General features: G+C 46.3%; 1 protein-coding gene across 2 annotated transcripts in view; it reads right to left on the bottom strand.

Moving 5' to 3' along the window:
- LOC149340136 (synaptic vesicle glycoprotein 2C-like) overlaps window positions 1–20765 on the bottom strand; it is a 188418-nt gene that overhangs the window by 12028 nt on the left and 155625 nt on the right. For both annotated transcript variants that reach the window (XM_089548892.1, XM_089548891.1), the window contains 7 exons: window positions 14305–14485; window positions 13354–13505; window positions 11198–11331; window positions 2480–2563; window positions 1850–1948; window positions 1029–1117; window positions 139–360 (listed from right to left, as the gene is read on the bottom strand). In XM_089548892.1, coding sequence (XP_089405018.1) covers window positions 139–360; window positions 1029–1117; window positions 1850–1948; window positions 2480–2563; window positions 11198–11331; window positions 13354–13505; window positions 14305–14485 — 961 coding nt within the window. The remainder of the gene's footprint in view (window positions 1–138; window positions 361–1028; window positions 1118–1849; window positions 1949–2479; window positions 2564–11197; window positions 11332–13353; window positions 13506–14304; window positions 14486–20765) is intronic.

Raw genomic sequence — 20765 nt, 5'->3', positions numbered from 1 at the left:
TGTCAGAAAGCTTATGCACCGACGCATCGCAGCGAAAGTGCCACTAAAGGGAAGCCATTCTCTGTATTGAAAGGCCAGCAGACACTAGTCACCTGTGATTGTCTAACGTCCAGCATTAGCTAGCAGTACACGGCTTACCTGTTAATGAAGGAGCAGTTTGTGAAAAGCACGTGGTTGAGCACGATGCCCGTGAAGCGGACGTTGTGAAAGACGCAGCCTTCGAAGTTTGTGTTGTCGAGTGAGTAGTTGAAGATGTAGTTGTGGATGTAGTGGTTCGCTTCAATGGTGGCATCGGCGGTGTAGCTGTCTGACTGGATCTTTCGCAGGTACTCGGGGAACCAGATGCCGACCCCGTAGAACCTGCGTTCAAAGCGTGCACTTCGTTGGTGGGTGCGTATTGGGCCAAGGCGTTAACTATAGGGGCAATTTAGCTTGTCACTCCCATTGTGTGCTGCAATTCTTTATTCAGGTTCATTCCATGCAAGGAGTATATGTTGAGCATAGCTAAGCGCACTCTGTATGCTAGATATTTTACTGATGATTGAGAGCCGAAGTCATTTTGGGCTTTCAAGATGTAATTTTTGCACTGTGTCAATATCGCAATCGATATGCAAGCAATGTACAAGTGTTCTGCTGATATGCTTAAGCTGGAAAATGTGTTAGTTCAGATCAGACGAACAAAGTAATAAAAGGCATTGTAGATTAACAAGCGAGAGTTTCCGAAGTGGCTGTACTGATCCACACAGACCATGGACCCACATGATCACAGCTGCCTAAAGGCGCCTACAACCGTAGTAGCGTGTCAGATAACTAGAACCTTTCCAAAACCTCGCATTCGCCTTGCTTTGCCGTGATGGGAATGAACTGGGCTGTGTATTTTGTGCGAAAATTAAAATATGGAGGTCAAACCACTGCCTTTCTAACTCAACTGTTATTCTGGTATTTCAGCTGTTATTGCACAATTCAATGCTGCATCACCTCCTTACGGACAGCGCAAAGACAACACAGCCAACCAGTACATAACTCACCCGAATGATGTTGTGAGCCAAATAACAAGCAGGACCAGAGTGACCTTGGCAAATGGAGGACAGATCATCTGGAAAAACGAGCTCCAAAACTGAAAATGATCACAAAAGAAAACAAATATCCACATCAGCGTGTTTGTTTCTCTCCTCTCAATCAACAGGCGTTATTTCAGGGCACGCTTACAGACAGTTCACTGGCACGTCACAGTCGCTGCTGCTGCTACCGTCACCAACGAAAACGAAACTGAGACAGAGATATCGAGCATTAAGGAAGGAAACAAAACACAAAATCTAAATAGCTACAAATTAAAGCAAAAAAAAGCGCTGAGCAGGAGCAACAAGCAAGGCGAACTGTGGTTGCTCAGAACATTGTGAAAAAACAGTTCCATGCAAGCAAGGACAACTATAAAGCAAAACAAAAACACGCTAATGAAATTAATGAAGCAGACAAACAAGACTGAAAACTTCATTTCATAATGTACTGATTTCTCATTCGGACCAGCACTCTGAACCAGACGCATTCAATTGAAATGCACTGCTCAACCTCTGGCGTTCAGCTTTCAAGGGGGGGAGGATTGCATTATACATGCCCCTCTACTGCAGCAAACTGCAGATAAGTCTTTATGTTCCTGGGAAGGTCCAACAGCGAAAACTCCGTAAAGTCTTTCTTACTAGCAGTGCATCCAAAATTACTGGCCCGACCAAGCTCGTAACTCTACTGGTCATACTGATTCCCAGCAGTCAGTACTCATTTCTTTCTGATGCATTCAGTTCCATAATTTCGCCTGTACTGAAAATTATTTAACAGCACACAAAGCACTCACACTTTCCAAGGAAAAACAAAGGTCAGACAGCATGGTCCTGTTGACTGCGGGAGGGATGCCGTGAAATGCTCTGCGGCCAGGCAGTTCCAACTCCGAGAGCTGTAACATGATGAATGAATGAATGAATGAATGAATGAATGAATGAATGAATGAATGAATGAATGAATGAATGAATGAAAAAGTTTATTGAGTTGAGCAGAATTTTCGCAAAAACATGTTGCACTTAGAATGACTGCCTCTGGCTTCCCAATCACAGAAATAACTTTGCTTTCCGCTGAAACCGCGATATTATACATGCATTACGAAACCTATATGGAAGCTGTATAGCTTTCCTTTGTAGCCGTACGGCTGCGCTTGTGTGGATACAAATGAGGAACTACTTCCTTAATACAATACATGCTCTCACACTACTCTACATAACAAATGGGTCACGTTGAATTAACATGCACTAAATATGCACACGGCACAGATGCCTCTGGTTGTGTTATTCGTTATTACTGATGAATATCATTCAGTGGCGATGCAACCCCACTGATGCATTAATTTCTTTCATGCATTACTATCAAGGTCTACAGGTGTTTGCGGGAACCTTATGTATGTAAACAAAACTGACATGGCGATTACGCATACCTGGTATTCCACTCCGGGTTTGTTGGTGTGGTTCATCCTAAATATTTGTTGGTAAACGCACATTGCTTCTACGTCCCGACCCATCTGTAGGCAGAGAAAGAAAGGCATAGAGGTAGCGGTCATTGGTCAAATCAATGGAAACTTTATGGAAAACGGGCCCTGGCTGTAGGCAGAGAAAAAAAGGCATCATTGGTCAAATCAATGGCAACTCCGTGGAAAATGTTTATGAACATGCCATCTCAATTGTTCCGCTTCTACATAGCCGAAGTAGAAATGGGCTTCCAATTTACTATGGACAGGTACAGCTAGCCCTCAACCACAACTCTATTGAGCTTTCTTGCTTTATTTAGTGCATCTGAAAGGATTTTGTTGGCACTTCAGCGAAAGCCATGAATAAAAATTATGATGCTTGGTTATGGCGCTCGTGAGAAAGTGGTTAAATGCCCTGGCACCCTGTTGTGAAACTACTTCATGACGCATCACTTTCAGAATGTGCCTACTGGCAGAAGCAACAAAGTCCACACGTGTTCCGCGGCTCCCTTCTGTCACTGTCATTTCGATGTTACGCAGTTGTTTACTACATTGACAGTGTTCGATGATCAGAACACTCCCTTGTAAGCTTGTTTCAAGGCCATCGGATGCTGAAACCCATACAAATGTGGTGGCTTCCATTCACAAAAAAAAACAGGGTTACTGGATAGCGTCACGTGAGCAGTTCGATGTGTGGTGATACAGAGTGCAGGAATGCAAAAAATGGACCATATTTCTATTTTAGTTGAAATAAAAAACACGCAGTAATATTTTACATTACAATCGAACACACCCTATCGGGGCCCTTTAGTGTTGCTTTAGTGGTACAGGCAGTCTTTTTTCTTCTGTACCCTCCTCGACATTCTGTGGGCTTCTCAAATCATTGTCGAACTTTTCTACTGCGCAACCCTTGCATGAATGAGGACACATAGTAAGAAAATAGATATTAGAAGCTCGCAGCGGCTGTTTCTTATTCTGTCTCAAGCAGGCCCACTAACCAATCGTCCCTGGAATAAATTCACAGTCAAATTGATCTCAAAGTAATTATTTACTACCGCACACGAAGTAAGCTGCTTGTAATAAAGAGTTTTCCATGTGTGTGTGCTATCTCTGTTCTCTTTCTCCTGTAGACGCCATGTCGGCGTCTACAGGCTAGGGTCCCTACGGCCGTCCCCTCCCGTCCGCCCCGTGATGCCTGACCACTCCCGGGACGCTTTGCATTATTTTCTTATCCTTTTGGGCGCGATGCCTACTCCACAGAGGAGTGGGCCATTCAGTACAGGCTACTGCTCTGAACTTATTCTATCGGTGCGCGTAAGCTACACAGACAAAGTGAAAATTTGTGATCACGCTGCGACTGGCAGTCAACACGACGTTGGGCGTTAATGTGTTCCCTGAAGTGACCCACTGGGATATCATGTACTCTTCCAGCTTTGGCACGTTGGAAGAAATGAAAGGCTTCAAATCATTGGAGGCACACAAGGATTTCTCCACCAGGTTGCTGAGAAGCCTGTCTGCGATGCGCCTACGAGACGAAAAGCTCGGCCTCTGCATGCCGCCTTCTCTACCGTTGTTGCTCGCTGCAGTCGTGGCGATCCGAACCGGCTTGCCTAGTAGCCAAGATGCAGCGACGCGGTACCCAGTCTGGGATTCTGTTGTCAAACAACAAATCGGGTGGCGTCAATCAAAACAGCAAAATTCCCTTCAGAGTGTAGTCCTTGTTTCCCACGTTTTCACAAACATTTAGTTCACGGCACAAGCCTCTTTCCTGTCACAAAGTGCGCTTCGCACACAACTAAATGTGGTTGTCAGGGTACAAATAGTCGCGCTTAATGTGATGAAGCCAGCCACCCGCGCCGGTTCGTACTGAGAGTCTTGGAGCGCTCGCACTTGCATGCCTACGATTATACTACGAATGCGGAACAAGTTCGTGTTATACGGCTTCTTTCTCCTGGAGCTGTCACTACGGTTGGAGCAGCCAAGGGGGGCATACAAAACCATATTGAGACTACGGATGGACGAGAACCAACACGATGCGAGCTAACAGAGGTGGCGGTAAGAGTGGTTCAGCAGCATGGCCGACTGGCATCCCACGGCCACCGGATGTGACGTCGGTGCAAGCAGAGACGAAAAAGAAGTCGTCGAGTGGATACCTTCAAAGGTTTACCAACACGCAGAGACATTTCCGAAAATACTAGATTTAGATGGTGCAAGGTTTCTTCAAGGCGACCTTTAAAACATGAAATTCTGTGCTTACGAAACAGCACTCTGCTTAGAATGACAGAACTTTGTAGATGGAGACTCCATTTATGTTCTCTCCACCGCTTAAAGGGATACTGAAGCAAAGTCTTAAAATTGAACAAAAACGCTGAAAATAGATTCTCGGAATGTGAATACACCGAAATCTAGTCGTCACTGCGCATATTTTTCTGCGGATGGTTTTATTTTCAATGTTTCATGAGCGAGCGCCAAGCCCTCCCATCGACGCGATGGATGGATGGAAAAAACTTTATTGTCAATAAATTGGTGTTCTTGACCCTTACGGGTCACTGGGCGCCGTGGTCGATCCTTGGTCCAGGATGCCGCACTTGACTGCTGCCATCGTCGGCGCGAGGTGAGGAGCGTGACGTCATGACACCCTCCCGCGGCGACAAATATGGCGGCGCCCTTCGATGCATGAAGCCTCGCTTCGGACTGGTTTCGTCGCTGTTACTACCTTCTTAAACGCGTTCAGTGGCTATAAATAGGCCACCGGTCTTTCGCTTCGTCTCCTGTCGCCCATAAGAAAACGTACGAGTAATAAATTTGGTTTATTTTTTATTTAGAGTGACGATTCGGCCCCCTTTAGGCTAATAGGGGCGTCGGTTTGTTGACAACGACGGTTCTCCTCCGAACCACCAGATGGCGCCACCAGTCTAAATATCGTCGTGCCTGTTTTAAAAGTAAGAATGTTAGAAATGGCGTAAAGTCAGGGAAAACAGCTGCATATAGTGTACGTAAGCGTGCATACAATTATGGTATGTAGACAGCATCGATTAACAACTTGACATATCTGTGCGCGCCGTGAGCAGACGACAACCGCGAGTAGCGATGGCAATCGTGCTCCTGCAGGAACGGTGGGCGCGCGGGTGTAATGACGGCTAGACGTAGCTTCCACAGGCGGCCGCCAGGTGCAACGATACGGCAATAAATCGCGAAAAAAAAAAGTGTTATCCGCCTTTTTCACTAAAATGCTTGTCGCATTTATCAATTTTAGCAGTCAAGCTCTTGTTTACATGCAAAAAAGGAGCTCCAAAAGTTTGGTTCAGAATCCCTTTAAGCTTCTCGGATTTCAATACGAGATCTCACCTCCACTTGGAATAAGCAAGTGTAGCGATGCCCCAAGCGTTAGCCAGACGATCGACGAAATTCCCTTCCTCAAAAAAAAGGACGCACACACAAAACAATGCAAGTGGTGTGAGTATGTCTAGGCTGGTTGATCGAACACTCCTAAACAATGCTGATACTGTCAAGCATAGAGTTAATATAACCAACTCTGTCAAGCAGGAACACAAATGCAGAAACACGTCCAAATCGGAGTAAATAGCTTGTCCTCTAGCGCGCACCAAAAAGGGGGTTCTATTTACTCCATATAAATGGAGTATTTTGTTTTCTCCCTTATAAAAGGGAGGTATTTAGGAGTACAAGGGAGTAGAAACACAAATGCAGAAACATGCCCAAATCGGAGTAAATGGCTTGTCCTCTAGTGCAGACCAAAAAGGTGGTTCCATTTACTCCATATAAATGGAGTATTTTATTTTCTCCCTTATACAAGGGAGGTATTTAGGAGTACAATTTTTACTACCCAGAGAAATGGAACCCAAAAATGGCGGCATGTTTATTAAGGCAGAAGCCTTTAATGCCTCATCGTTGTAAGCAGGAGCTGTCGACAGAAATGTCACGCTTTTCAATTGGTCGGAACGGTCGTGACGTCACAGTGCGCGAATTTCAAACGAGGCCAATTGTACTTTGGCTACTAACCATGCAACCAATTAAAGGGATCGTATAAGTCCGACAGAGTTTAGTTAATTGCTTACTTAACCAATTAGTCTAATTAACCTTTCTAGTCAGACCAGATAAATGAATAAAACCGAATAAGAAATTGGCCGAGCTTGGGAATCGAACCCCGGTCTCCGGAGTGCGAGTCGAGCACGCTACCGCTCCGCCATGTCAGCTCGATGGTTTGGAATGAACAAAGGTGCGTCTAGTGAATACGGTGTCTTCGTTCACTCCCATCCTCCTCCCTTCCCGTTACAGTGAGGTTTAGGTGTCCACCGAGATATGAGAGACAGATACATTTTAAGGCGAAAGCCTTTAATGTCTCATCGTTGTAAGCAGCAGTTGTCGACAGAAATGTCACGCTTTTCAGTTGGTCGAAACGGTCGTGACGTCACAGTGCGCCAATTTCAAACGGGGCCAATTGTACTTTCGCTAGTAACCATGCAACCAATTGAAGGGATCATACAGTGATGCTCCAAGTAAGTGGGACTGAGCTTAGTTAATTGCTTAATTACCCAATTAGCCTAATTAACTTTTCTAGTCAGGCCATATATATAAATAAAACCGAGTAGGAAATTGGTCGAGCTCGGGAATCGAACCCCGGTCTTCAGAGTGCGAGACGAGCATGCTATCCACTCCGCCATGCCAGCTCGATGGTTTGTAATGAACAAAGGCGCGTCTAGTGAATACGGTGTCTTCGCTCACTTCCATCCTCCTCCCTTCCCTTCCGGCGAGGTTAAGGTGTCCAGCGAGATATGAGAGACAGATACATTTCCTTTCCTCAAAAACCAATTTACCGACGAGTGAGGCGTAGAACCGAATGGGCGATGGCGTTTTATGGACTCCCTGGCAGCGTTGCAAGACGCTGTCGCGTTCCACTCTTAGAGGCGAAGCTTAACATCTTAACCACACATCAGTGACCACACTTTAGGTAAAAAAAGTGCACCCCCCCCCCTTAATTTTGACGGGTGTCCACCGAGATATGTGAGACAGTTACTGCGTAATTTCCTTTCCTCAAATACAATTTTCATTTTCTTCATTACGGGCCATCTTTGTCTTTCTTCGTTCACTCCCACTTCCTCTACGGTGCGGTTCAGGTGCCCACCGAGATGACACAGAATTACTGCGCCATTTCCTTTCCTCAAAAAGCGTTGCGTTCAAACGGCAAGGCATCGCGCCGAACGGGTGGTGGGGTTCCGTGGACTCCCTGGCAGCGCTACAACACGCTGTTGCGTTCCACTCCTAAAGGCGAAGCTTAAGCGTCATTAATTAGCATTTAATTAGTATTCAGATATTAATAAGTAATTAGCCATTGATTAGTGATTTGTCATCACTTAGTAATTAGTACTCAATTACATGTGACGCCACCAGTGCCACAGAAGCGGTCAAAGTGGTGCGGAAAACGCTTTCGCCTCTACGCACTTTAGACAGTCAAAGTGCCCCTGAATTTTTCTTTCCTCAAAAACCAATTTACCGACGAGCAAGGCGTATTTGTCCGCGTTTCAGATTGGTCCAAATTGTCGTGACGTCACCGCGCGCGAGTTTTGACGGGCGTCCACCGAAATATGTGAAACAGTTACTGCGCAACTTCCTTTCCTGAAATACAATTTTCGACTAGTGTCTACTGAGATATGTGAGACAGTTAAAGCGTAATTTCCTTTCCTCAAATACAATTTTCATTTTCTTCATTAGTCTCCTCTTTCTTCTTTCACTCACACTTCCTCCCTTCCTGTACGGTGCGGTTCGGGTGTCCACCGAGATGACAGAGAATTACTGCGCCATTTCCTTTCCTCAAAAAGCGTTGCGTTCAAAGGGCAAGGCATCGCGCCGAACGGGTGGTGGCGTTCCGTGGACTCCCTGGCAGCGCTACAACACGCTGTCGCGTTCCACTCCTAAAGGCGAAGCTTAAGCGTCATTAATTGGCAGTTAATGAATGCACCAACAAAATGTGCAATGAACAATCTCGTAGCAGAATGCAGCACTCAGGCTGTCGCCTTTCACCACTTTAGTCGCTAAAGTTCCTCGTAATTTTTTATCCTCATTTAGGCTAAATCTTAGAACAGTGCAGGTAGCGGAAACGAACAGGTAGCTGTGGGGGCCGCCGGCAACCCAACTTGGGAAACTGCGCTGCCCTAATGTGACCCCAAGTCACGTGTTTTTTTCGCCGCCTGCAAGCCCAGCGGCGGCGTAGGCGGAGGAGTCTTTTGCTTGTCGCCTGCTGTTGCTGTACGAGCTCGTTTGGTTGGCTATGTTCGTAGATAAAGGGATGTAACATTAGAATCAATAGTTAAAAAACTGAAAAGGAGTCGCGGGGTAGTTTTCACGGTCATCACCATGCTATGTTTGACTATAAACAGAGCAGGATGAGTTGAAAATGAAAACACCTCTGAAGGTAATTTGGTATGGCAGTGTTTGCTTTCATATTCACTTCTCTAAAGCTTGGCTTTTCAATATGACTGAGGAAAAATGTAGCCTCGTCAGCTCAATCAAGAGCTCCACGTTGAAACTATGTTCTACCACAGTTCCATGTTCATGCAACACGTTATAATCTGCTGCAACACACCGCGAGAACCACACTGAAAAAAGCTGTGAGAATTAGGCCTAAGCAAGGGCTGAAGCGGTGTGGTGACCCTAACAAAGGAAGGTCAGGCATGGTTAGAGCACTGGAGGCTTCACATGAGCAGTTCAATTATGCAGCTTACTGTAGCGGAAAACGGCGTCAAGCCGATATCTTGTACCGCGGCAGGCGCCCGTGAAGGAGCGAAAGTGAGCAGGTCCAGCGACGATGGTAACCGAGGCGTTGTCACTCACCGCCATTATCAGACGACTGACTAGAAGAAGACGAGATGCTAGGTGGCGGGGCAGATCGCGCAAAATAGATTTTTTACTCTATTGGGAACTCGGGGCGCATTGAGACCAAGGAACTCCATTTAAAAACGGGAGTTATAAGCAAGAGAATCCTCTTTTATGCCTCATTATTGAGTGAAGGGAGTAAAACAGATCATTTGGCGCATTTTTTACTCCATATTGACGGACTAAGTGTTTCCGCATATAGTATTTAAAGAGTGACGCCAAGCATTTAAACTACTATTTTGGTTGATTCTCGTCTACATTAATTAAGATTAATGGGAAATCAACGTGACTCGATGAACTTATGAAGACATTCAGGAGTTTCAGGGGCCTAAGAGATATTTAAACCACTCGAATGCAGCAGTTATGCGCAATACGCGTGGATTTTAGCGCGAATTGAAGCTTTTATAGCAAATGCATAAAAGTAAAACCTGGAGAGCATTACGATTGTTGCATTAAGAGTGTCGTCATCATGAGTCTTTCGTAGTATTCCCGGCTAATATCTATTAGCTGGAAACATTTCCTTAATTCCTCTTGAAACTCGTTAAGGTTTTTTTTTTGTTTCATATCTTACTTAAGAAAAATAAATTCTCTGAAAAACGAAAAATTCCCTGAATTGAACGTATGGGAGGTACGGATTCTGACACAGTTACGGCAGTAAAACATGCACATAAAAGCACAAACAATCATGCGAACTGTCCAGCGAAAAAGCTCGTTTTTGAGCTATAGTTGGTTCACTGTGACATACTAAAAGCAACAGTGGTGAACGAGACGAAGACACAAGACCCACTGAAGCAAAGATAGGCGGCGAAATGCCAACTGTCTACTTCCGGAACTTAGTTTAGTTTATTGGAGTTTAACATCCCGAAGCAACTCAGGCTGTGACTTAGTAGAACGTTAAGTTGGGCGAGTTGGTGTGGGTTCATGTTGAAAAACAGCGCAAAAAAGACTAGAGACAAGAGTAAAGGCAACGACAGGACAAGCGCTGACTTAGTAGAACGTTAAGTTGGGCGAGTTTTGTGCGCTGTTTTTCAACCATGAACCCATACCAACTCCCCCAACTTAACGTTCTACTAAGTCATCAGCGCTTGTCCTGTCGTTGCCTTTACTCTTGTCTCCAGGCTATGAGGGACGCCGTAGTGAAAGGCCCCGGAAATTTCGACCACCTGGGGTTCTTTAACGTGCACTGACATCGCACAGCACACGGGCCTCTAGAATTTCGCCTTCATCGAAATTCAGCCACCGCGGCCGGGATCGAACTGTCAAACCGAATAAATATGCACGTCAGTAATCAACAGTCCTGTCCCGTACTTGGACATACTTCGTATTCGGACTGGTCACCTCATGCCGCTAAAGCTCCTCAACAATTACATGCCGCCAGGTAATAACGCCACCTGATGCTGTCAGTTGAAGACATCAAGCTCAGAAACAGAAGAACGCCATTACAGAAAAGGTCACACACGGCTCTTTTTTATCGTATGTACAATGCCCCGAATCTGCGCGTAGGCTACGAAGAACTCCGTAATGCAGGGCCCCGGATTAATTTCGACGGCTTGCGATACTGAGAGCGCACAGCGCACGTGAGATTTTGCATTTCACCTCCATCGCATTGCGACCGCCACGGCCTGAATTCTATCTCCGGCTACACTCTTTAATAGATAGCAACAGCGAGGGCGTGCTAGCCCTGTTTGAACCCTTGAGTCTTCGTCTCGTTCGGTCGCTTTTCCTCTGAGTGAGCTGGCAAAAAAAGCCAGCAAAAAAGATTAAAGACAGGCGGAGGAAAGATTACAGCACACCGACCTCTAGCAGGAAGCGCGGACTCTCGGGCAGGAAGGCCAGCCCCAGCACGGACACCACTGCCGGGAACGAGCAGACAAGCAGGAAGACCCGCCAGCTGCTGAAGTGCAGCCTGCCCAGACCGAGAAGGGTGGCCCCTGCGACGGGGAAATGGGGAAGCAGACGTGGGGAAACGGGGAAGGAGACGGAGGCACGCGGAGGCAGCAGACCGGTCGGGAGCGAATGGTACGATACATTATGCAGAGGCGTGCCGGCGGGCAAGGTTACACGAGAGACGCGCGAGCCGGGGAATCAATGAGGCTCGCGTGGCCGGCGGCATCGGCAATGAGATGATAGCGTCGCCGTTCGTGGCTCTGGCATAACGTCTGCGTCGAAGGCCTTTTGTAAATAAGCTTCTTTTCTCTGCTTTTCTTAGCGCACAAAAAAACAAAACAAAAACAAAACAGGAACGCACTTATTGCCGAGTAGCAGCCCGTGTAGGTTGAATACAGAGAGGGTTGGTATGAGCAGACCAGCCTCGCGTTGCGAAGAGAGGACAATTGCATGGAGAAAGGCGGGGGGATGAATGCAGCGGCGAAAAAAAAATGGTGATACTGCACTTGCACGCTCAAGTGTACGTAGAGGTGTGGGGCAGAAACTTGAAAGCTAAAAAAAAGGCTTGTAATTAACTGAGGAAAATGCAACAAGCTATGGAAAAAAAAATGATAAGGGTAACGTGAAGAGGCAGGAGTGTGTCAGGAAACAAATGAGAGTTGAGGTATCGTAGCTGAAGTAAAGAACAGGAAATGGACGTAGGCAGTGCATGTAACACAGGTGAGAGGCAATCGATGTTCCTTAGGGATAACGGAAAGGATTCCAAAAAGAAGAGAACGTAGCAGGGACATCACAGAGTCGGGTGGGCAGGTGAAATTAGGAAGTTCTTGGGGATAAGGTGGATTAATTAGTGATTAGTAGGGCCCGGATATTTAGGCATTTGCCTAAGCATGCCTATAAATGCCTAAACGGGGGATTTTTGCACTTGCCTGCCTTTTTGTCATTTTTTGGGAAATACTACCTATTTAACCGCACTTTTTGCCTATAAACGCCTAAATCCGGCACTTCGGTCCTAGGTGCTGTTTTTGAATTTTGAGACATCTGTCTATGTATGGTGAAAGGCGCGCGCCGATGCACGCACAAAAGGCGCGGGTCTCGCCGAACGTTTTTCTCGAATTGTAATTTGAACGTAGTGTAACCAAGTGTTTATCTCGAAGTGTAGCAAGAGGCGCGTTTGGAAAGAGACCTGACATACATTAGTGCAAACTTCTCAGCAATGACGGAAAGGATGACAAAGTTGGAAAAGGCTGTACTTAAGCTTAGATGAATCGTTGAAGGTTGTGGCAGAAGTACCAGCAGCACTTCGGGGACTGGAAGGAAAGAGTGCTACTGCTTCTAGGCGGAGACGATATGGCCACATCACCTGAAGCCCTAAGCCTTTATAAACTCTCATGTTTTAGGTTCGCGCCACTAAGTTTATGTGATGTCAAAAGAAGCCTTTTACAGTACAAAGCTATTCTTAGCGAAAACCGAAGGAGCTTCAAGTTCGAAAACCTGAAAATGCGCTTTATTGCTTCAGTTGTGGACTGCGTATGCTCCGTGCTTGACTTACAAATCTTCTACTTATGAATAAAGAGTATTATTCAAAGCGCCTATTTTTGCTTTATAGCGCCTATTTTAATATTTTTTAGAGCCTAGATGCCTGCCTATTTGGCGGTTCTTTAGTGCCTAAATTTCCGGGCCCTAGTGATTAGTTGGTTTGGTTGGTTTATGGGGTTTAACGTCCCAAAGCGACTAAGGCTATGAGAGACGCCGTAGTGGAGGGCTCCGGAAATTTCGACCACCTGGGGTTCTTTAACGTGCACTGACATCGCACAGTACACGGGCCTCGAATTTCTCCTCCAAAGAAATTCAGCCGCCGCGGCCGGGATCGAACCCGCGTCTTTCGGGCCAGCAGCCGAGCACCATAGCCACTGAGCCACCGCGGCGGCTAGTGATTAGTGATTAGTGGTTAGTGGGATAGGCCATAGTCCTGTAGTGGGCGTAGCCGGGACTGATGATGATGATGATGACTACGATGCGTAGGAAGAGAGAAGATGTCTTTTCTCGAGCTCCTTCCTACTCACCGGTCCTGGGTATGAGACCCCAGGCCATGACGGAAGCGAACACGCCACCGATGGCCCAGAACAGGAGCAGCCAGCACAGGTTGCGGCCGCGATGTTTCTTCAGCAGGAACTCGGCGTAGTACGTGAACACGATCGGGATGGAACCGCCCACGCTGGAGGAGGTCGAAAGAGGGATGGAAAAGGGGCCAGCGTTGCGCAAAAGGACATTTAGTGCCTTCGCTGACCGGAATACCGTGTTGGGCTAGTTGCTGGTACTTAGGGGTGGCAGCAGCGCGAAAAAACGGTGACACGAAAGCTATAGGACAGCGCATACTACTTAACTAATTTTGAGAGACACAGGAAAAAAGAAAACATAGCTTAGTTATTGTTTGCCATTTAGAGTGCTCGTCCCCTTGTATTCAAACTACTTTTTGAACGCGGGAGTTTCAACACTCCAAATTTTAATCCCATTGCGAGGGCAAGTATAATAACTGCGTGCTCTTTCTTCTACAAGCGAGAAAGGAGGCTCATATGCAGTCCGTTATAACATTACTTTGTAAAAGTCAAAAGAATGTCACTGCAGACCTGCTAATATCTTATTTTTGCATTAAGAAATGGAGCATATTATTTACAGTGATTAATGTGTTTACTTTGTGTTACTACCTCAAGTAAAAGTTTACCTAGTCAGAGCTATTATCGCTAACAGTCGAACCTCGTTAAAAAAAGGTTTATAACGAAATAATGGATATAACGAAGGAATGACGATTCTCCTTGGAAGCGCGTTCATAACGGACAATACCGAAGCTACAGCTAGAACAAAGTAATTGTCAGGCCCCTTCAACTTCGTTGTAACGAGGTTCACCTTTATTATAAGAATGCTCGTGCCACAGAGCGCATTCCGTAGGGCTAAAATGACAAACAGTCTACAGATGCCAGTCAGTGGCGTGCGCATAAGCCAGCGTGGCTGCTCACCCGATGCCCGAGCAGAGCCTGGTGACGGTGAAGAGTCCGTAGGTGGGCATGAAGGTGGTGATGACCGAGAAGAGGGCGTTGGTGAGCAGCGCCGACAGCAGCGTGCGCCGGCGGCCCATCTTGTCAGCCAGGTTGCCCCACAGCAGGCCGCCGATCATCATGCCCAGGAAGGACACGCCGCCTGTTTTGAACACCGAAAGCGAGAAGGGGAACAACGGTTGTCATGTCCGCACCTCTTGCTGTTCTTCGCCGCCGGTGGACGAAACGTACGCCACTCGCAACAGCCGTGTCCCATTGGGGAAGAGCTTCGACCCTATCGTCATCGCCTTGAATGCGTAACTACGCGGATAGCATAAAACCCGTACGTGTTACGAGAGTTCTTCCATATAGAATAGTCTAGAAATATGACCGCCTCATAGTTTTCAGTTTGAACATGCATGCTATAGTTCCAGTGAGTAAAATGTTAATAATTTATTTTGATCAATACGAACTTGTGTGCTAGCTGCAGTAACTGAAACGGCAATCGTTGATTTATTCCATTAAGAGATAGATGAATATGATTATTTTCACTCTTTGTGTCCGTCTGGTCGCATAACATGACTGCTCTTTGTTGTCGATTCCTCTGTTTCGTCTCTTCTCGCGTTTTTTTTTTCTTCATGGTGCGAAAAAGCTTTCTTGTATCATTCAATGATTTTTTTTTTAATCTTGAAGTGTCAATTTGGAATGGTGGACAGTCAAAGCAGGCCAGAATTTCTGTCGTGTTGTGTTTTCAAGGTTTGAGCGCGGTGTCATTTCATCAGCACAGAACCGCTTCCGAGCATTGCATTGACAGACGAAGTGGCGTGATCATACAACTATGGCGCAAGGTATACTATGAGCGGAATCAACACCAGTGCGGAGCATACAGCCAGTGCCAGTTAGAGGGCGCCAAGCACTGTAAACAAAGCAGTAAGATGAAACATCATGGCGGGTGCGCATAAGCAAGCCCCTTTCTTCGTTAACAATGCCCTGACTTCCTGCTCACTTCGGAGTTCCGTCGCAAGGTATGAAACCTCAACGCTCTTAGAGCGAAAGCCGTTAAAGGCCTGTTCCTTAGGTTCAGCGTCGTCGTCGTCGTCGTCGTAGTAGTAGTAGTAGTAGTAGTAGTGGTGGTAGTCGGCGTAACCGTAGGGTGTCAACCACAAGGACTGAGGAGGAGATGGGTCGCACTGACATGATTCTTAACTCACATGAAAGCGCCATAGCAACGCATCCCGCTGTGTGGCCCGAACCGAGTGATGTCCTGTGTGGCCGCGTGATTACTCTCCTTCGTAACTACTCCCACCGCCGTGACGACCTTCCGAAATACATCTATAGACTTCGTATTTACGAATAAGGCATTGGTCCAACACCTCGAACACATCACCTGTCACTTCTCAGATCACAAGGCTTCCTTCATGACTATTAAACACCGGGATAGAAGGGCTATTTGAAGAACGAGTATGTGGGAAAAATAAAAACAGCGGTACATATATGCATGTACCACTGTTTTTATTTTCCCCATATACTCATTCTTCAACTCCAATTCGTTGCCTCAATATATCGCGAAATGAAAATACCTCAACAGCTGTCGCTGAATCCCGCGTTACACAATGGTAACCATTCTCTCAGTTTTTTTTTTGTGTGTGTGTCAAACTTATCATTTCGCCCACAGACGATCACATCCTAAAGAAAGGAAAAAGAAGAAAAACTTGAATGAACAACGAGGTTAGTCCTTTAGCTTTCGCTGAACGCTGCCGGTTGCTTTTGATCTTGTTCAATAGAGCAAAAAAGTTCAGTTTTTCCCGAGTCGCGCGCACAGACAGACGGAGGTACGTGAGTCAAGCGCTCTTTGATCTCGAAGCAGAAGGCCATCACAAAAAGTGCAGTGCGGCGCATACAACTCAATATCCCCCGAGTTTACTTAGAGCCTTGAGGGGTCAACAAACCCAACCGTATTTATCGGTGCGCTGCTTTGTTTCCATATGAGCTTCCCCGAACCCACCCGTCGCCATTATATAGTTTACGCTTTTCTCTCTTATTTCAACCATGGTCACAACCTTTCAGTTAGCAAATATTGTCTTGACGGCAGGAATTTAATCAAGGGATATCGTTTTACTCCGCACCCTCATCGCACGGAAACAAGCAAACACGGCACTAATAAAAATCACATTGTATGACTGCTCCAAGGTATACTACGCGTTGTGACAGAAACGGTAAAAATAAAAATCGGCGAAAAGGTAGAGAAAGAGGGATGGCAGCTTGGGGAAGGATTTGAAAAAACCCCCAGCTTTTCAGCTTAAGCTAAGGACAACGCGGCGAGCTAAAGAATAATGATAAGTGTAACGTTAAGGGACCGGAAGCGGGCAGAGTGGTAAGGGAACAAACGCAGGTTAATAACAAATTCTAGTCGAAATCAAGAGGGAAAGATGGGCTTGAGCAGGACATGTAATGCGAAGGCAAGATAACCGCTGGTCCTTAAGGGTAACGGAGTGGATTTCAAGAGAAGGCAAGCGTAGCAGGGGCGCCAGAAAGTTAGGTGGGAGGATGAGATTAAGGAGCTTGCGGGAATACAGTGGCCGCAGGTGGCAAAGTGCCGATTAATTGGAGAGGCACGGGAGAGGCCTTTGACCTGCAGTCGGCGTAGTCAGGCTGATGCTTATGATGATGAGAGGAACACTAAGGACAACTCCGTCTTATTATTGTTCTCAGTAAAAACTGATTCTGTGTCTCTTTCGGGCTTTGGTCACGTTTTTTCGGAAGCCAAAGACGCATTTATCGCCTCGGAAATTGGACTTAAAAATATTCCCACCATTCGATTCAGACACGCGATATCCGTGCCGAAAAGGACGGGTTTACATCGGTTTGAAGTGAACGGCGCTGTGTATAGCCTCCGGGATCCGCGAAAAATTGGTGTCAGCGCTCGCATTTTACTTGCGAAATGGCGCCATCTGTATTTTTCTTTTCTAGCTTATTAAAGCTCCATTTTCAGTGAGAGTGGTTTTTTTGCTATTACAACCTTATCGAAACAGGCCAACTTAAATTTGTCCTCAATGTTCCTTACCGCACGCTTCACCAATGGAATACATAGACCTCAGCTACTACATCATCACAACCCCGCTCCCGCCGTGATAGGCCGCAGGCCTAAAACCAGAATCATTTGGTTTTGTTTACAAAAAGCTCCTTTGTTTTTAACGGCGAACAACGACGTCCAGTATTATACTAACTATTTTGACAAAATATTCTTAATATTCTGGCTTTTATAGCAATATACTTGTGGCAGACGTCTCCTGCTTACACTTTCATTGTCATAGTAATTCGCAACAAGTGTCACGCGCCTAAGGGTTTGTTTTGTTTGTCGGCAAGACAGCTGCAAGACGCGGCAAGACGTGGGTTCGATCCCATCTGCGCCGGTAGAATTTTGATGGAGGTGAAATTCTAGAGGCTCGTGTACTATGCGTTGTCAGGGCCCGTTAAAAACCCCAGGGGGTCGAAATTTCTAGAGCCCTTCACTACGGCGTCCCTCATACATAGCCTGAGTCGCTTCGGGACGCTAAACCCCGATAAACCAAGACACATGCGCCGTGAACGCGAAACCATAAAGCACTCTGGTTTCACTAGTTAACCTCAAATCCGAAATTTGCATGCGCCTGACGCGCCTTCTTTTCAAGCAAGTAAGCACGAAGTTTCTGAATTACTATAAACCATATCGCTGTCACCCAAGCTGTCATCTTTGACCGCGGCTTCCTTCGTGGTCGTCCTCACGTCTGCAACAATTAATTTTTACAACGCCCAGAGACAAGCGCCTTCAACGTGCACTTTGGCTCTTTTCGAAGCAAAATCAAAGTATCTCAGAGAGCTGCGCGTGACATTGAACAACAACAATAAAAGAAAAGCTTTAGTAAATGCTTAACGAAGAAAACTTTCCCTAATTCATTCGCAGCCGTGCGAAAATTTTGGGACCGGCGAGGCGAACGCAGGAATCCCTCGATGCTCGCTAATTAAAGGCTGGCTTCGAGAACGCTTTAAAAGAGGTTCTTAAGTTGGTCTTCTACGAACAAAAACTTCAGACGGCTGTGAAAAGTGCGCAGGATAAAAATGGTACGAAGCATGTGTAAGCATCTACGTATAGTTTTCAACCAGCGTACAGAAGTTTGCTGATAGTTTAAAGGCACTCTAGAAAGCACACGCAGTAGAAAGCGAACAAGATAAAGCAATTAGAACGTAGATATTATTGCAGCGTGTGCCACAGGAAGAGGTCGTATTTCACGGAAGCAGGAAAAGTGTAGAAAGAACGCGAGACTAAGTGCGCGGGGCAAACCTGAGTGCACCCGAACGAGCGCTGCTGCACGACATCCTTCGTTACGCCCGAAAGGACCTGGGAAGAAAAGAAATGGGAAAAGGAGGCGATTTCACGCTGGAGCGGGCGCAGAGAGGCGCATGTATAAGCCCCGTTAAAGAATGTCTTCAGTTTTTAGCTCCCTGTGAATTAGGCGAGCGTGTACCACTCCACATGAGTCGGAGCTCATGGGAATAAGAATGAAATGGAGACACGAGACTGTAAGACGACACTTGCCGGAGGATAGGGGCAGGAGCACGCTTCTATAGATAGGTACCACGCACGAACGGCTCCTTTGCGACAAAGCTCTGAAACAAGCAGTGTGTGCGCCCTCGTGCGCCCTCGTGCGTGCATGCGTGCGTGCATGCATGCGTGCCTGCGTGTGCGCGTGCGTGTATGTGCACACGTGTGTGTTGATTCCCGTACTTGTAGGAGGGCATATGAGAACATGTTGCTCCATTTTCTGTCGCCCAGTTTCGCACACGCTTGGGTTATATGCGTATCCCGCGTTGTTAACAACTCTGCCCCCCCCCCCCCCCCTTTTTTTTTAACATAAAAACCAGGGGTCACGCTTTGCACTTTTTTTCCGATAAAAAGCAGGTCCCAGTTTTTCTTTAAAACACAGCGCAAAAAAGACACGGACGACACAGATGTGGACGGGACAGGCGCTACGTTTTCAAACAACTGTTACCAAAGCCCAAACCAAGCTACTGTTAAGGTCCCAGTAGCAGTACGAGGGGGCACCCAAAAGAAACCGGACTAATTTTTTGAATCGGCACAGCTTCTGTGGTACCGCGTTTTGCCGCTAGGAGCGCATAGAACGAACATTTCAGAGTCAGTAAGCCGAGTGCCGTCGCTGTATGAGGTCAGACTAGTTTAGGCAGAGTTTTAGAGTGACGACTGTTTTGTGTGAGTGTCGTTTTTGCAATGGCTGATTTTCGTGAACAGCGTGGGCCGGTGAAATTCAGATTTTTTCTCGGAAAAAGTGGAACGGAAACTCTTGAAATATTCAGGAAGACGTTCAAGGACGATGCTATGGGGACAACTCAAGTGTTCCTGAATTAAATCCTGAATCAAAGCAACAGTCATGCCAATGGAAAACTTCAAATTCAGCTCGCCTCAAGAAAGCTCGTCAGGTGAAACCAAACCTCAAAACAATGCTGATTTGTTTTTTCGACTTGAGAGGAGTCGTCCATTCAGAATTTGTTCCGCAGGGTCAGACAGTTAACCAGGCTTTCTGTTTGGATGTTTTGAAAAGATTGGGCAACAGTGTTTGGTGGAAGCGGCCTGATTTGTGGCAGACGGGTGACTGGTTTTTCCACCATGGCAATGCCCCTGCTCACACAGCCCTGTCTCTACGAGAAATTCGGACCAAAAATGGCATGACCTCTGTTCCTCAACCTTCATACTCACCCGACCTTGCCACGTGCTACTTTCTTTGTTTCGTAGAATGAAAAGACAGGTGAATGGAAAGCGTTACGCTGATGTTGCTGAGGTGAAGAAAAAACGACGGAGGGACTGTCAAGCATCACAAAAGATGAATTTAAACAATGTTTTGAAAAATGGAATGAAAGATTCGACAAACGTATCATTGTAAGTGGAGAGTACTTTGAAGGATATTGAAGGTCTGTGCTGAAAATGTGAACAAATAAGTTCAAACAAAAATAAGTCCGATTTCTTTTGGGTACCACCTCGTATTTCTCGCGACGAAGGACGCTCCCTCTTAGTGGGCCATGCAGAATGTCGTGCTGCGGGCTGGTGCACACGGTTTTTTCTTTCTGCAAAAGCATTTAATCTTATGTTTCCTTCGCGATGACAGCACTCTGTCACGCCGCTATCAAAACGATTGCTTTCTTCTCGTTGACACTGAGCCCTAGAGCAAAAAAAAAAAAACAAAAAAAAAACGTTGCAGCGTTACAGAGAGCGGCGATCAAGTGAGAAGACATGGACGAGGAGAAGCGAAATCGTAGATTGTACCCGCACGTGCTAAAATGAGCAAATATCACTCAATATAGCAAGAGCTATATTTCAAGAGGCAGCAAGATTATGTCGGGTATATCGGCGCATGAGTTACTAAGGCTATAACTAAGGCTAAAATACTAGG

Source organism: Amblyomma mixtum, chromosome 6, assembly GCF_055824585.1.
Source record: "Amblyomma mixtum isolate Tamu chromosome 6, ASM5582458v1, whole genome shotgun sequence".
NCBI classification, from domain to species: domain Eukaryota; kingdom Metazoa; phylum Arthropoda; class Arachnida; order Ixodida; family Ixodidae; genus Amblyomma; species Amblyomma mixtum.
Note: the sequence above shows the minus strand (reverse complement) of the source record. Positions and strands in the feature narration are given on the sequence as shown.